At 44.9% G+C, this 17,490-nt stretch overlaps 1 protein-coding gene across 6 annotated transcripts in view; it reads right to left on the minus strand.

Annotated features, from left to right (window-relative positions):
• FOXP1 (forkhead box P1) overlaps positions 1–17,490 on the minus strand; it is a 343,548-nt gene that overhangs the window by 108,934 nt on the left and 217,124 nt on the right. For all 6 annotated transcript variants that reach the window (XM_026857386.1, XM_026857384.1, XM_026857383.1 and 3 more), the window contains one exon: positions 4,377–4,502. In XM_026857386.1, coding sequence (XP_026713187.1) covers positions 4,377–4,502 — 126 coding nt within the window. The remainder of the gene's footprint in view (positions 1–4,376; positions 4,503–17,490) is intronic.

Consider the following 17,490-nt stretch of genomic DNA (forward strand, 5'->3'; position numbering starts at 1 on the left):
TCCCTTCACCTTTCAATATTTATTACATTGTTGAGCTAATGATTTCTAATTTCATAAAAAACAATAATAATTTCCCTCAACATCAAGCTACAGTGATTTTTTCCTCTTGCCCTCTTCTATTTCTCAAGATACTGGAAAGAAATATTAAGATAATACAGCATGCAAATTAAATTCTACAAAAGCCCAGCCAAACGGCTGCTTTAAAAAGCAGCGGTATGCAAAGGCGAGGACAGCTCTGTCCTCTCAGCCTCCCCCAGTCTCACCCTGAAAATCTAAACCAAACCCAAATTCTTTTCTTGGCTGTGACTTAAAGGGAAGATTTATTTTCTGTTTTGTCAACCGAAAACAAAAGTTTCCATCTTGGTAATTTCACTATTTATTCTCTCCAAACACACACAGGTTAACTATCATACAACAAATCTCATTTCATCACATAAAAAAGTCAAGTAATGGGTTTCAATTGCAAGATACTGACTTGGATGTCCTAAATCTGTTTTCAGTCCGGTATCCAACTTTCAGCTCAATGCAACACACAACATTTACGTCTTTAAAAAAAATTGTATTTTTAGTATTGCCAAAACACACATGCACTTTTACTTTCTTGGGAGAAAAATGTGTCTCTTGATTTGTTTCCAATGTGTGTGCTCTTGCCAGCAACTAAAATGCTTGAAGAACCAAAATGAATAATCGTTAAGAGCATCAGCAATTAAAGCTGAAAATTTTAATCAATACATATATTAATACAAAGATATATTTATCTTGGCCAGGAAAATGTGCACATTTTCAAAATCCTAAGCATACCTGGCCTGTTAAATTATTTGTTTCACAAATTCAAGGAAGTCCAATGTCTATAGCAAATATATTATCAAACACGCTTTAGCCTTTTTTCACTTCCAGTAATTTTTTGTGGGGCTGATATTTTTTATATTCTTTTCCCAACTGCTGGTTACTAAATCCATTCCTTAATTTTCAATTTTCTTTTGTGTCATCAGGCTGTGAAACTGGAGGTCACTGCCAAATATAAAGCACGGCAGTGTGAGATAGGCTCAAAATGTGAGTCATCGTGTATTTGGAGATTTTTTTTTTTCCAACTATCTGCAGAGCACATCTCCACTCCTGTGTCCAAGTTCTTATAAACTAAATAACTCAAAATTTGCTAAAAGATCTTCAGGTAGAGTTACCAAGGTCAAGAGACCCCAAAGACATCGCTGGAGCCCATTGTCATGTAAATGCTATTGAAGGCACTGTGCCCCAGTGTGGCCACAGGAGGCTGGGATGTATTTAAGTACCGTGGCTATTAGATCAGTGAATAAAGAAGGAATATAGGAAATTATCCACAAGGCAGTAACAGATTAGCCACACAGCGTATACTAGATTAATTTTCTACATCTGTTTGTGGCGGTGGGGTGACGTGACAAAGCCTGCCAGCCAGCATTAAAGTGTTGAGCCCGCGATGGAGGGAGCTCTTCCAGCCCCGCATGGGACCGCAGAGGCCTCCCCTCTCGGGGCGGGCAGGTCCACGGAGCATCTTATTAGGAGGACCAGCACCCTGGGGAACAGCATCCCTTCCCCCCTGTTTCATGCAAACCCAGCTCCCCAGCACTCCTGTTAGGGAGCTTTTCACCAGTGCCCTCGCCAAGCACAGCAGAGAGAAGCAATGCCTATGGTATTCTTGTTATACATGGAGTCTGTCGGAAAAAAAAAAGGTAACTGCTAACTGCTGTGGCTATCGAACGAGACATCTATATTTATAAACTAAGTGCAAAGATGACTTGGTTCATTATTTAAGCAAACTTAAACAGGCGCATTTCCACCACCCTCAACATTTATTCTACGTACTGTCAGCAACGGGTATTGCCTTATCAACATGGCACCATCCGACTTCAGGGGGTGTGGGTGCTTGTGTGGGTGCAGTTTTACTCAAAAATTCTACCCCCAGTGCCACCATTTCCCTTTGGCAACAGACTGCCATTGCAGGGATGCACTCGGTCTGTTACATTCAAGAGGACTTCCAGTACATTTAAGCAAAAGCACCAGGAGTGAGGAGGGAAGAAAAAAAAAAAAAAAAAAGACTGGGCAGTCATTTGAATCAGTGAGTGACAGGCTGGGCCAGCTCTCTGTATACATTAATAAATTAGAATTTTAATTGTGTCTCTGACTGCAGGAGCTGCTCCAGTACTTTAATACGTACCAACAATTGGCTATGTTATGGAATCTGCGATGTGGCCTTCACTGTTGACCTCTGCAACACAATTCCCAGTCTGACTACGGAAACTGTTTGGTTTGATCCTTTCAACTTATTTGAATCCTGACAAATAAGCTCACAGCTGAAAGGTCAACACAGTCATATTTCATCCTCTGGAGCTATTCTTAAGACATCTGCACAACAAAGCACTTCTTTTAGTACCTGACACTGGACCTAGCCAGCACAATCTCTCATTAAAAATGTCCCCAGTGGAAGAGTCTATTAAAAGGCATATGGATCAGCTGTGGATTTACCAAATAAAATATTTTTGAAAGCATTAATGTAACACTTTGGATTATGGCGCTCTATGCTGCCAATAAAATGTATATTTGCCCAATGACAAAATGCTTCATACTTTCCAAAAGAATAATAGCTCGGCTATAAAGTGCGAGGTGTTGTCCAGCAGCCTGAGCACAGGGGTGGGAGCCAGGAACTCATGAATCTTAATCCTACCTCTAAACCCAATTCCCTCAGTGATCCTAAGCAAGTCACTTAACCTGCTTCCCTCAGTTTCCCAGTCCAGAACTGGGATAATGCTACTTACTTATCAGACTTTCCTTCAGGGGATGTTTTGGAGATTAGTATTTGCAAAATGCTTTGAAGATGAAATCACTACACGAAAGCTAGAAGTTGTCCACGCTGGGCCAAGGACTGCAGTTAATAGCTATTCCTTGTTCAGGCAAAACTCCCCTTGAAGTCCCCATCAGCTTTATCTGGGTAAGAACCACAGGATCAGGTCCTCTCACTTTACTGTCAAGGCCTTTAGTGATGTTGGCTTTACCTTCCATTTCTACTACATATTTAAAGAGTCTAGGATCCGTATTTTTGGAGGAAAATAATCTGAAGCACATATAAAAGGCAAGAGAAGCAGCAATGCTGTCAGGGAACTCATGGTGATAGTATATCAAACTAAAAAAAAAATTAGAAAGAGCAAAACAGACATGAGTTTGACAACGTGCTATGACAACAAGCGGAAAAAAAAAAAAACGGAAAGAATTTGGGGCTACAGAGGCTGAAGCATCAGATATAGAAGAGCGAGATAAGATAAATGTCCCAGCTACAGGGCTTTGTGTGACTGCAGCTGAACTGCTGTATTCAGTAACTTATTATCAAAAATACAGTGACACGCTGCAATTGCAAAGAGAGCAATAATAAAAGCAATAACCAGCTGCAAACCAGCAAAGTGGTCAAGGGTCTAGAAGTGCCAGTTTATGAAATACATAAAGAACTAGATACATATAATTTGCCAAAACTGGCAAGTACATGTTAGTATCTCAGATGTTTGAGGAGTGTGAACACGAGGCAAGGCAAGGGACTGACTCAGTATTTATACAAGCAGTATTACTTGGAGCAAGAGGATGGAATTAAAGTGGAAAGTTCCTCAGCGTGTGCTTTGTTATAGAAAACCATCTGAAGGAAAATAATAGCGGTCCTACTACCACTTGGGATTTCTAACACTAGAATAGCAAAAAAAAAAATAAACCAACCCAAAAAAGGAAAATGTGATCCATGACCTAATAGGTCTTTCTTGTCTTTAACTCCCATGATTTATCCCACAAGACTAGCAGAATGTACTCCAAAGCCACATATGTGTACATACATCTTCTGTTTGGGAAGCCTGTATTGGTTTTAGCTTTCTGAATTCATAACAGCACAAAGCCTGATAATATTTAGATTTGATTTCTAAAGATGTCCATAAATCAGCAGACAATAAAAGGGGAAAAAAAACCACTGATGATATGATATCCTAGCATTTCCCAATATCCTTGACACAGCAAATCAACGGTTTGAGTGAACACAGACTACAAACGGAACAGCAATCAAACAGAAATGTTAATGCAAATCTCCTATGCACACTAACACAGTAACAAAAGCTATTACATTCTGTCATGATCCAACCCTACCAGATGCTAATAAAAGTACACGCTCACGATTTGTAAATACGCTGTGGGTGGGATTTTCAAGAGCACCTAGCACCGGTCCTCATGCCACTTACATCAGCCACAGCCGCTCTGTGGACTTCACTGGGAGGAAGCTCCTGAAGGTCCCATCCCAACACTCACAAGCAAGACGCATTTATCCAGGTTTTATAAACCCCAGGCCCTCGCAAAGGCACACAGGTTCCCCTTACCTGAAGGGCTGGCTGTTTGTCATTCCTCTTCGGAGACTTTAATCCACTAACTTGTTGCTGCTGCTGCTGCTGCTGTTGCTGCTGCTGCTGCTGTTGCAGTAGAAGCTGTCGTGCTACCTGGAGAGCCTGCGAAGAGAGAGGTTTGAAAATTGAGTTTACAGCAGACAGGGTGTGGGGAGCTACATGCACAGCACAGGGTCAAGGCACCCCTTGGTCATGGGGTACCACTCCACTCCTGAAGCACTGCCATCGAGGAAAGCAGTGTCTTCCACAAAAAAAATCCCAACTCAGCACTTTCACACAATGGGGCGATATCTCACTCATGGATTTCTCATTTTGACTATGGTGAAAATCAGCAGCAGCTGATGTTCAGCTCCTGGGTGGGAACCTCAAGAAACTGCAGGAATCTCGGTGGTGAGGACCATACAGCTACTTTTATACCCCGACTGGAGCAGCCCAAAGCCCTCCTTGCTACCAGGCAGGCTCATGTGCTAACAGCTTTCACACTCTCCAGTGGGTCAGGTCAGATTTATGGAAGAGAGCAGTTGTGTATCACTGTCTGCTCTCCTGAGCACTGGAGAAATTCAGGGAAGTTTCTGGAAGGCCAAGGTGGGAGGAAGAGGAGAGCCAGTGGCCGGTGGGCCATGCCGAGTCCCAGAGGTACCATGCTGAAGAAACTGCAAGGAGCTGGAGCAAATGCAGTGAGAAGCAGGAACAGCATCTCACCCCACTGACATCACCAAGAGCTGGTGACAGCAGCAGTGGGGATGCGGATAGGAGCAGGCAGAGCAGCGAAGGGACAGTGAGCCTTACAGGATGGAGGGGCAAGGGACATCATCCTGAAAGCGTAAGCAGAGCATCACATGGCGGGGGATTATTGCAGAATTTTGTGCAATGTGAATGAAAAACATCCCCGGACACTGGAGCCAGCCAGTCTGCAAGGCCCGATTACTCCATCAGGTGGGGAAAAGAAAGCAAGAGGGGACAAAACATAGGGGAAAGAAGGACAAATAGCAAGTCCCTGCCCTGGCTCACTCCTGGCTCCCCAGCCAGGGGACAGCAAGGATGATCCCTGCAAGACAGCCTGTGGCACAGCTGAGGCTCCACTGGCGAGACCCGAGCCCACTGCTCCCAGAGGATTCACCAGCACCGGACTCGGGCCTTCTTGGTCTCCTTGGAGACGTTCAGTACATGTGTAGGTGGAAAAGTGGGAAGGCTGAAGACTTCATTAATGTAAAACAAGAAAAATAGTCCCTTTGCAAGATGCCTACACGGAAGGAGGGAAAGAGCCTTCCCTACTCCTACTGTGTATGCTCTCTGAGTGATTTAATTAATACCTATTTAATTAAGGAGTCAGATACGCTTCAGGTTTCACTTGCTTCTCCAAGTTGCAAAGTCTTTCATCTCAGTGCAGAACTGCTGGGAAAGGTTTGACATCAAGGACTGCAAACTCGGATCCATCACCCCCCAGTAAAAACTTGTTATTTTATGGCCTAGACCCATCTTTTTATTTTTGAAGGGACATTCAGCAGCCTGGGGGGCTGAAGAACTACCACTGCCGGCCAGCACGCCAGGGCAAGCGGGGAGGAGAGACCTTACACCGCATTCTGGCAACGAGCCCTCCTTTCAAATTTAATAACAAGTCTCCACTGGATCAGAAAAACTCTTTAAGGGTGGATGTGATTTCCAACAGAGCTCGGTGCGATGAAGGTAAAATCAAGATTTTGCATTTCAAGCTGGTCGGAGCTCAGCACACCCCTAAAATCTCTAAAACCATCCATGTCCCCATGAGGGGTGCGAAGATCTGCCAGGCATGGGCATGCACCAGGGCGGGTGTGCATCTGTGTTCCCACACACAGAACCACCCCCGCTGTCGTTCAGCATCAAGAAACAGAGGAGACCCTACAGCCTACCAATTAATACAGTGCAACAAAGGAAACATTTATGCAGAAAGTGCTAAGTATGGTTAAAAAAAATGTTATTTGTATTGAATTAGCTTATTTAGCTGTTAAAGCATCTTCAAGGGTGGGCAGAAGCAGCAGAAATAAAACCTACAAGACTTTAAGGGGATGGGCAACAAATACCTACTTAACAGGGGTGTTGTATGGCTTATTTAATTAATGAATACTTGTAAAGCACTCTGAGTTGCTCAGACAAGAAGCGCTATACAGTACAAGCGCAACATATTATTATATATTATTAAGACTGGCTCTGCAGAAGAATAATTCCAGGTAAATGTGCAATCAAATGATCATTTTAGTTCCCAGTAATTAGATTCAATAGGCCAAAAAAAACACAGAAGCCTTTCTTTAATCATACACTAAACAATCAGAACATCCCTAACCTTTCAAGCTACAGCCTTTTTGAATAAAACATCATCAACTTATAGATATTATTCCAAAAAGAACCAGTCACCATATGTGTTGTCTCTTTGAAATACAGTTGCTATAGCAGACCCTGCATGCATTTCATGTGATATGATCATATTCTATCCGTTCTGGCAGCTGAGAGGTTGCACAACTAAAATTGGCTGCCAGAAATTTTTGAAGATTCCCAGAACAAGTAGCCGTGCAAGAAATGCCTGCTTTTGACTCGAGCTGGCCATGAAGCTCTGTGCAGCTCAGCGGGGTGGCCGCTGCCACCACGAGCCCTTACCACGGCTGACCCCACGCCGATGAAGATCTCTGCCCTCGGGCGCAGGCTCACAGCGGGAAGGCTCTGTCCCTGCTTCAGCCCCCCCTGCACAGCACCCACACCCTCACACCCCCAGCCTTGTTCAGGCTCTTCACTCAAGGTGACACCTATACCACCCTGCTTCATGTCCACCTGGCACTGGTCCTGGGGTTGATACCTGGTGGGACCAGTGATGGCAAGAGGGAAGGACCAGCATGGAGCATGGAGCTGGGGGGAAGGAAAGGATTAAAAATAATGAGAGTAACAAATGAGTTGGCTGGAAGGAGCATCACGGATACAAGGAGATGGGATGGACAGAAACGGCAAACGGAGAAACACGGAGGGGCAGGCACGGGTGAGATGGCAGCAAGCTGACAGCTCAGGGGATTGCAGCCTGAAATGGCATTTCCCATCTCTCTTCTCTCAAGATTTCGCTCTTCCACTTATCAATAACTGACGGCGACAAAAGCTAAGCATCAGATGAGCTTGGGTTTAAGATGTGGAGGGTTGTCTGTAGCTCAGATCTGGTCCCTACTGAACATCTGCACTAAGTAGCTACTGTGTCCTTGGTGGTATCCTAAAGTCCCTCCTCCTTTCTACGTTACCCTGCTCAGCCTTTCCTCCTTCTCAACTTGGACCAAGAACCACCCCTGCCATTTCAAAGTCTCATCCGCACTGCTTACGCATGACGGGATGTGTAGAAGAAAGACGTCTAGCTCAGTCCGGGAAGCACCAGCCCTATTTCCTCTTACATGCAAAGTATTTCAAGCCCATTTGGAATGCCATCGTGGAGTTAGTTTGCTGATGTCGGTTCAAGCCCAGTGGACACCTGCCCTCATTATGCTGGCACATCCCATTTAATTCAAGCTGACAAGTGCTGCACTTCTACCCCCTTCTCTGGCTCCACGCAGCAACTGCTCCTCCGTGGAGCCCATTGCTGGATGCTGGCGTGGGAGCCCTGCTGAGGCTGCTGATGCTGCACTGTGCTCAAGCGAGGATAGACAGGGAAATTAATTTGAGAGTGAAGTCAGTCCCACAACCTTCATCAGCACGGAGATTCGTAAGCAGGCCTGTACATTAATAAAGCTTCCTGTGGGAGTAGATGTTGCCTTTGATTTGCATGTGAATTCAATGCTAGTGAGAAGTGCCAGACTGTCAGACATGGAGACCAAAGTCTCTTATCTTTCCAAAAGCTTCTGTAGCAGTTTCCCCACATTTCCTTAATCATCTGCCTTGTCCTCAACTTACTGAACAGGCAGTAGAGAGTAAAGCTGGACTCGGTTCAACTCCTGCTGCTGCCAAGTCCTGAAACAAGGGTGCCAGGACTGTTTACTGCTAGCCAACAGCTCTGTGAACGTGGCCCTCTCCTCACGAGCAGGTGCTCTGACATCTCCAAGCTCTTTTCACACATTCCTCCCCACTGCCATAGTTACATCCTAAATCTCCACCACGTGCTTGCACTTCTGCAGGCGAACAATTGCTGGGGGCCGCAGTAAACCAGCTCGTGTTTGTGCATCCAGTCAACTGCATGTTCCTTCACAGGACTGGCAGGTAGAGACACCAAGAGCCCCCCAAACCACAGAGATGTTTCAGATATATGGGCCCATGATTACCAGCGGCCATGTTACATGGCACCTATCCGCACTGCTCGAAGAGCCTGCAAGCCTGGACACAGCTGCTTGGGACAACCCGACCCAGATGCCAATCCTCACCTCCAGCAGCTAATCACACAGCATCAACAACAGTCTTCATCTCTGCACTGAAATACAAATAGGTAACATTCCCACTTACTGAAGGAAGAGAAAGAAAAGCATCCCCTAGCAAGTGCACCTTCTGAGTGCCATGGGTTTTGGTCACTATCAACAGGGATTTGAAAGGATGACATCAGTAAAAAGCTCACTACCGAGAGAGTCATCTTGAGTCTGCTCCGTGTATGCCTAAATGCAAGATACAGTAAATGAACTCCTGAGCTATTTTCTTATCCATTAGGAAATCACCCAGAGATAAGGAGATTTTCTGACGTAAAACGGAGACCAGTAAAAAGGCAACTGAAACACTGTACTTCAGGGACATTGCACAAACTTGGGACAATATTTGAGACCAACATTGGGTGAAACGTAACCCAGGAGAAATCTTAACAGCACATTCACCATGAGATGAATCAAGCCTGTTTCATTCAAAGATGCCACAGAATAAGTGGGAAGCCCCACCAAAAACCCCTCTCCCTGTGCTTGGGGAAGTGGCAACCATTTAATGTTTCCCAACTAGTTAAGCACTGAGGCGGGGTGGGGGGGGTGGTGAAGTATGCATTTGAGATGACCAACACAATTTTATTGCAAGATAGACAGAACGTGACTCGTTTACCCAGCTGTTGTTTGCCCAGAACATCCAGCACTGCTACCACCCCAGTTACTGTTGTAATTCGACATTTTCACCCAAGCGGCTCAGTCTTTCAGTTTCATCATCCCCTTTGGGCAAGTTCTGCTCAAAGGGTGAAAATGTAGCCCTGCCTCTGACTTCATGTGGCTAGAAACTCTCGATTTGGGAAGGGGGCTGGGGAAGGGAGATACACTGGAAAAAGAAGGTAGAACTTTAAAAATAGAAGTGCTGCTTAAATGCCATATACTTGCTTACAGTGTTAGTACATAAGGAAAACAGTAACAGGATCCAGTCCTATGGAGCCTCTTGCTAACTTGTTCCACCGCTGCAGCCAGTACAACAAGGCAGCAAGTCTCCAACTGTTTTTCCATCAGTCTGTTTCTATTGAAGAAAAAGAGCTCAAGCTCCTCCCTTCCCATCTGCTCCAACCAATATTAATATCAATCAGCTATTAATGAAATATGAAGACCTACAGCTATAATGGGCCTGACTCTTTAACGCCAGGAGAAACTTGTTGCTGCACCTGAGGTTTATCAGGCATGGAAAACCTGATCTAGGGAACAGCAGGATGTGTGGAAAGGTGTGTACATAGGAGGGTGGGGAGAGACCAACAGACACGAGGATGCAAAAGAATCCAGTATCCTGTCTGACTGCCAGTTCCCAGGGCAGTTGTGCAGTAATTGGCTGCCTCCGAAATGGAGAAGCATGCAGACAGAAGTTGCGAGAAGGGCACAGAACAAAATCCCATGTTGTTTTTACAGATTCCTAAGGGTTCTGGGCCCTTCCAGGTGGACAAAGCTGCCCATCAGGAAAGCAACTTGAGAAAGGAAGAAGGAAGTGTTCCCAGAAATCAGAGATGATCCCGCAGCCATCTGAAGTGTCCAAGCAGTAAATCTGGAAAGTTACTTGCCAGCCAACATCATCATCTGTCCATTATTTCAGTTATGGTCATTAAAAAAACAAAACACAACACAACAGGCAGAGAGAGATGAGACAGAAGGTATTTTAAGGGCAAAATTTACCCTTGGAGAAAACATAATGCTACTTCAGCCTCAGACCCCAGAAGCGAGACCTTCTGTGTTGACCTCTGAGCAGTAACGGATAGCTGGATCCTTACACAGCTAAGATTGTGGCCAAGCTTTCCCCACCGTGTTTTAGGCAAAGCGTGGCTTTGCAGCATCAGGCATCCAGCTCTCCCACCACCTATTTTTCCCAAGTTTCATGACGGCTTTAGGCACTGAGGGACCGCCTGGTCGCAGCTAAAGGGGCCTCTCCCAGCAGAGGCATGGCCCACCTCTCAGAAGGGTTTTTTGCTTCCATTTAGTCTCGCAAGGCAAGTACCTTTGTTTCTTCCGGGTGGGACGAGGGGGGAATTAGACTCAGCCAGCAATCTCTCTTCTTTCTCAGCTCCCATCTGTCCTCACACCCCGCTCCACTCCACAGCTGCTCCCAGCAGAGCGGCAAGATGCAGCTCACAAGCTCGGAAGCCCGGATGCACCCGAGCTTCAGAGCTGCTTCGTGTCTCTCCCACTCCTGCCTCCTCTATCTCCTCTCCTGTGACACCCTCTTCTCCTGGAGCAGCAGATGTAGAGGAGCGGTGGTAGGAGGCAGACACATTGGAGGGGAGCCCTGCTGCAGCTCTCCTCCAACAGGCTGAGGAGCCGCACAACGTGTGGAAACCGGCAAGGAGCAGAGCAGTATGCAAAAAGGAAAAAAAATAAAAAATAGTGCAAAGCGACAGCAGTGGGTAGTGCTGTTCCTCTGGGAGGAACAGAACAGGGGGAGGTGAGAAGAACCAACTAGAGAGAATAGGAAAGGAACCAAAATGAAGAGGAGGAATAAAATGTAGATGCAAAAAAGAGAAGCAGATGTTCTTGCAGCACTTATTCCCTCTGACATTCGTACCCAGCTCTTTCATCTTCCTCCAGAACTGGGAAACGAGCTGCTATGTGCTCCCTCCCCGCTCCCACCATCCTGACCCTATGCACCACACACCAAAATGAGCCAAGGCCAAGAGCCCCAACACTTTCCCGGCACCACAAGTAGGAAGCCTGAGGATAACTACAGGCAGGACATGGGGCTCTGCTATGGGACATGACCAGGATCCAACATAACCTGGGGGAATCAGCCCTGCTGTCCAGCCTCCTCGCCAGCCTTGGATTCAAAACACCCCTATCTATCCCCATCTCATCCTCTATTTCCTTGTTTCATTAAATAATCTTCCTCCATCTACCCCGTACTCAACTCTGCTCCACATGGGCAGCAGAAGGATGCTGTGAGCTAGGGGAGATGCTGCTGGTTGCCTATACCCAGAGCCTCACTTAGCTGCAGCTCCTCTGCAAGGCTTAGCTCCATCCAAGGGGCTACCAGCCAGCTCGTCAAAGGGGAGAGCTTCAAAAACAATCCTTTACTTGAATAAAATGATAAGCTGGCCCTAAAGGCTTTGTTTAGATGCAGCACACTGATCTAGCCAAGTGACTAATGGGTGATTCCCATGCTGGAAAAAGAGAAGGGACATGGAGGTCCACATGTACAAACCCCAGCTCACATCCTGTCCCTGACGAGATTGGGGCAGGCTTGGAGCAAAGGAGCTGGCAACATGCCTCATGCTGAAGCATCTCCTAGAATAGTTCAGTTGTAAGGAAAGAAGATGAGTCTTTATTTTTCTTCCAGCAGGCTTAGTTTCTTTCCTCTGGAATAGATCCTGGCTACCAGTTGAGGAGATCCCCTCCAGAAAAAGGCACTGGAAACAGAAACCCTTTCTTCCAAACCCACAGGGTGGAGTTGCCTGTGCCCCAGCACTGCTACGCTTGGTCCTCGTGGGTGCTGAGGTTACTTCTGCCGGCAGGATGATGACCAGACTTGATGCTCTGGCCTGCCACCCCACAGCCCATCCCATGGTCAGTAAGGTCCCTGCCTGATATCTCCGTTCTGCAGCAGTGGGGACTCAGCCCCACACAGGGAGACAATGGGGATTTGCCTCCAAAACACCTGAGTTTAATTTTGTAATTATTCATGAGTTCCACCAGCTCGGAGGGAAAGGTGGTTGAGGTATTTTCTTCAAATACCCAGAGACACAAGCAGGATGGAAGGGGGCAGGCAGCAAGAGGCAGCAGGGTAGGAGGTCAAACTCAGCAAACGCCAGAAAGCGGCAAACCCCAAACCAGCGTCAACGGCTAGAAAAATCCTGTTCTTGAGGCACAAGCTAAATCCTCAGGTGGTTACACTGTAAAAACACCTTCTGTCCCCTCTCTTTAAGAGTCACAGTCAAGACTCATCAAACCCATTTAAAAAGCATCTGGCAAAAAGTTCCCAAACATTAAAAATGGCTCTCTTTATTTTGGCATGTCAAGATTCACAGCATGTAGCGGTCTGTACCAGCAAGAAAGGAGGGATGGGCCAACACATCCTGGTAAAACGAGAAAGGATACAAATCTTGGCTCCCCGCGCAAACTGAACCAGAACTGAACTATGTCTGAGTGATGAAAAAAATCTTATGGGATTTCCAACTCGTTTCTGTAGGCTCGAGATCAGATTCTGAACTACTGTGTTTATCCAAAAGTGAACCAGACCTTTGAATATTTGGAGGACTATTCACTGCTGAGCCGCGTTTTTCTTGGATGTCAAAAGCACGGGAAGTTCTCATATTTTTTAACGGAGAAGAGAAGAGGGCTAAGGTGGGGGGGAGAAGGAAGAGGGCCTTTTTGTTGCTACAACATAAATAGTATATTGCATACAGCTGCTTGCACGCTTCCCTGTGTGGTCAACAAAACAGGGAACATATTTTAAGCTTGTTTTCCAAAACACTGTATGACAAACTTGTACTCAGAGGCCCATGAAATAAAGCCCCTGACTGTGGACATCTCACCACACACCATCAGATGCTCACTGCTGTTGGATGAATGAAGGAAGCAAAATGTTGGAGCAGTCCAAAACATGGGAAACTTATGCTGCAAATCACATCTCTGCACTTCAAGCCTATGGCACAACCTAATTTAGAACAGCTTCTAAAAACCTTAATTTTAAAAGCTTCTGGTAAAGCAAAAATAGGCGAAGTTCAGATGGAGGTGACAAAAATGATTAAAGGCCTTGGCAGATACGAGGAAAGATTGATAAGGGTGGGAGTGTTTAGTTTAGCGAGAGATGAGTAAGAAGGGTGATGATAAAAGTACACAAATTGTGACTCGGCCTGAGAAGGTACATCTGGAGCTATTTGCCATTTCTCATAACGCAAGAGAAAGGGGACATTGAATGAAGTCAGGAAGCAACAACAACCAAAAAAAATTTAGAGCAGATAAAGGGATTTTAATTTATTTACTTATTTCTTAATACACAACTCATAATTACTCCCTGGAACTTACTGTCACAAGATATCACCAGTGCCAAGAGCATGGGGAGGATGCAAAGAAAGGACTAGACACTTGCACAGATCATAATGAGATAAGTTATAGCTACCTTTGGAAAGATAAAAATATAAATCAGGGTACAAATGTTTATGCTTCAGGGCACAAGCTAACCTTTAATCATTGGAGGCTAGGAGGAAACCTTCCCCCACGGACAGGTCCTCCCTTCACAGGCTTCTGCCCAAGGACTACAGATGGGGCCACAGACCCTGTGTCTGATGGGATGCAACCACTCCTGCACCCCTGCCTTCTCAGGTACCTCCACCCTGTACCGCTGACCCCAAAGCCCGTTCCCCAGTCCATCCTGAACCCCCTTGACTCTCAGGGAGCCGTCAGGCACAGGGTGGCTGGCCACATCCCTCAGCCCAGCCCCTGCCCACGTCACCTGGCCCCAAGCTGCTCATTTCCTCTTTCTTTGCATCACATTTAAGTTTCAGGTCCTTATTTCACCAGCCCTTCCTCTCCCTGGTATTTTGGCTGCCCTTTTTTCCTCCGTCAAAACTAAACCCACAGCTTCAGTCACTCACTTGGGCTCCCCACCAAGTGCTGATCCCCTGGAGCCAGCGAGTGAAGCATCCACCTCCTCCTCCCCGGACCCACCAGCCACGTGCATACTTGAACGCAACTTCAAGAAGTTGGGCAAATTTTCCTTTTTTTGATCTGAAGCCATTGCGTAGAGGGAACCTACATCCCCAAGGAGGAGGACAACCCTCCTGCCGATATAGAACCTGCGGGGCAGCGGCAGTCAGGCGCTATTACGGACCGCAGAGCTCATCAACGCGCTGGAACTGACATGCGATTCGGGGAGACAAAGAGAGATTTTGAAAGCAAGTCAGTCTATTAAATTTATACCTACCTGCACAATGTGAAACAAACCACATCTCCGTTTCCTTTCATGTGCATGACAGTCTTAACTTGTTTCTTTTAATCCCATAAAAGCAGCTAAAGCATGCAACATGCTTCCCAGAGATGAGGCAAACCTGTATTTTACTTCCTGACAGTGATTTAGTTTATAGGTTTTTTTTTCCAGGGAAGATAATGAGCATTGTCCTAAGCTGGTATTACAAAGGAAATACTACACACTACATGCTAGACACCTGGCATTTAAAAAAGAATCACATAAACTGACGCTGTCTGTAACGGACCAAACACAGCTGCAACCCCTCACACTGCACAGAGACCAGTATCGGCAGCAAAAAGATCCCAGCAGCACTCTCCAAGGTTTTCTTCAGAAGTCAGCGCCCTTCTACAAATTCAAAGTGTCTCTCATTTAGTCAATCGTACCCCAAGTAGGACTGGGGAGAGGACCAGGGATGTGCTGAGGCAGAAATGACTACGTAATAAATCCAGCAAATCCTAGAGGGGTGAAGCAGTAATCCATGGAAACGTTCCACACAAGAGGGGGTTTTTAAGTGCCTTTAATTTCCAGCTGCAAACCCAATAAGCTGCCAGAAGGCGGACACCACTGAACACAAGGGGTTAATGGCCTTGCTAAAGAAAATGATACACATAATTTCCTTTTATCATAAAACAATAGTTTATTATTTTCTGTATATCTGTTAAAGGGCACGGCCTTCTGAGTGGAAAACAAAACACAGCTTGGTCACATGTTTATTTGCTTCAGCTACTCCCTTTCCCTTCTGATAAATAATCAAACATGCCATCCAGAAAAAACAAAACCAGTGAGCTGGGAAATTTGATGGTCATCAAATAGACTAAGATACCAAGAAAAGCAGCCCACTGTTCCCACAGTGAGTTTTCTGCCCCACACCTACACTAACATCTGAGTAAATAACTTCAGTCACTCTTTCCATTTTCCCCATGCAATTACTCCTACTGTTAAACAAATTGTCCTTAAGGCAGTTGCAAACACCATTTTTTTTTCTGCAAAGTAGAACAACTTCTGAACATTAAAAAGCCAGACTAGCAATATATTTTAAAAATATGTTTGTTGTACTTGCGGTTTGGCTGAACACACAGCTTGATTTCTTTCTCTCCTGCTCTCTTTTCTAGGAAGATGGGGGTTTACAGTTTAAACTTTTAAAGTGTATTTGGATCTCGGAGAAGCAGGAAAGCCTCAAGGAGGATGGGTTTTCTCCATAGGGCAGGCAGCATATTTTCCATTTTCTCTTACGTTTCATACTATATGAGTACCATGAATGCTTACCAAAAAAAAAGTTACCTGCTATTTCAGTGGACTTCTGACGGGAGAGAAATAACTGAGAAATATCAAATAGTTTTTTAAGCCACTTCAACAGAGAGGAAAAAATCCAGCATACATGTTGCAACACGGATTACCCAGAGGATCTACGCTATCTTCCAACAACCCCTGAAGACCATTCATACAACAATCATTAATACTGAAAAACTGCAGAGAAAATCCCTCACGTGAGAAGTTAACAACCATTACCCGGTGTGAGCACGCTTTCCCTTTCCTTTTGTAGTACCAGAGGTCTAAACAATAGTAATATGAATGAGATAATAGCCATGCTTGTCTCAGCAGCCTGATTTTTATTAGCATGAAATTGGTACAAATATTAGCAAGGCTGGTTCGCAAGTGGTGCCGGAGCCACGATGCAAACAATTTGCGGAAAACAAAAAGCGACTTGGCTGGCTTGCACCTCTCTCTTTCGCTGCCCAGAACAGCAGCCACGTTTCCTTTTTTTTTTTTTTTTTTTTTTTTTTACTTTCAACAAGACTATCTGGCAAACAGCTACATACCATGATTTTTTTTTATCTTTTGTTTTTATTTTTTTATAAATAGTGTTAAAATTGTCCTAATGTTTTCCAGTAAAAGCATAGAAAATTCAAAAAACATGTAATAGAAGTATTGGAGATGTATGACAGCTGACCTCAGGCTTTGCTCCCTTAGAATCAAAAGCAAAAGCTTAAGCCTTGATTCCCCATAGTCTAGGTGGATCCTATCTTTGGGGTAATTCTCTAAAATACATACAGGAAAAATATCACCCTTGTGACCATGGAGGCCTTTATATAGCCATTCCTAGTTACACCAGCTACTCTGCACATGATGGATAGCCACACAGTGGTACACCAGGCATGTAGGACATTTGATCCTGTTGCCAAGAAACAGTCAGTCCTACGGAATGGTTTGGTTTCCTGACTTGTGTATGCAAGTATTTTGTGTACATGGTAAATGTCACCTTGTTAAAAAGGAAAACTAAAAGTGTTTTTCAAAATCAGGTATGCACCCACCTTGCGAAAGTGGCTTCTAGTTTTCTGTATAGTTGTAGAGGTTTCATTTGCTGAAATGATGAAAACACTCACCTCTTGCTGTAAAGACACGACTAACATAGTGTTTACAAAAATCTTTTATAATCACAATCTGGATTTCTAGTTGTGTGTCCACACAGAGATTAGGTTAGGTCAGAAGAAACAAGAAAGAATTAAGAGTTGCCCAGGCATCAAACAGAACTTGAAACAGACGTAACAGATAATAAGTTAAACATTAGATACACATTTCTCAATCCACAGAAATAAATTCCAGCTAAAGGAGCAAACATAACCATTTTGTTTCTTACTGTAAATGAAGTGATTTCATCTGGAGTATCTCAGCTGGGGGAAATGGTAGTGAAGCACATATGACAAAGCAAAATTTTATTTGCTATCAGAAGAAGCAGTATTCATGAACAAAAAAAAAA

The sequence above is a fragment of the Athene cunicularia genome (assembly GCF_003259725.1).
Source record: "Athene cunicularia isolate RWA chromosome 12 unlocalized genomic scaffold, athCun1 chr12_part1, whole genome shotgun sequence".
In the NCBI taxonomy this organism is placed as follows: domain Eukaryota; kingdom Metazoa; phylum Chordata; class Aves; order Strigiformes; family Strigidae; genus Athene; species Athene cunicularia.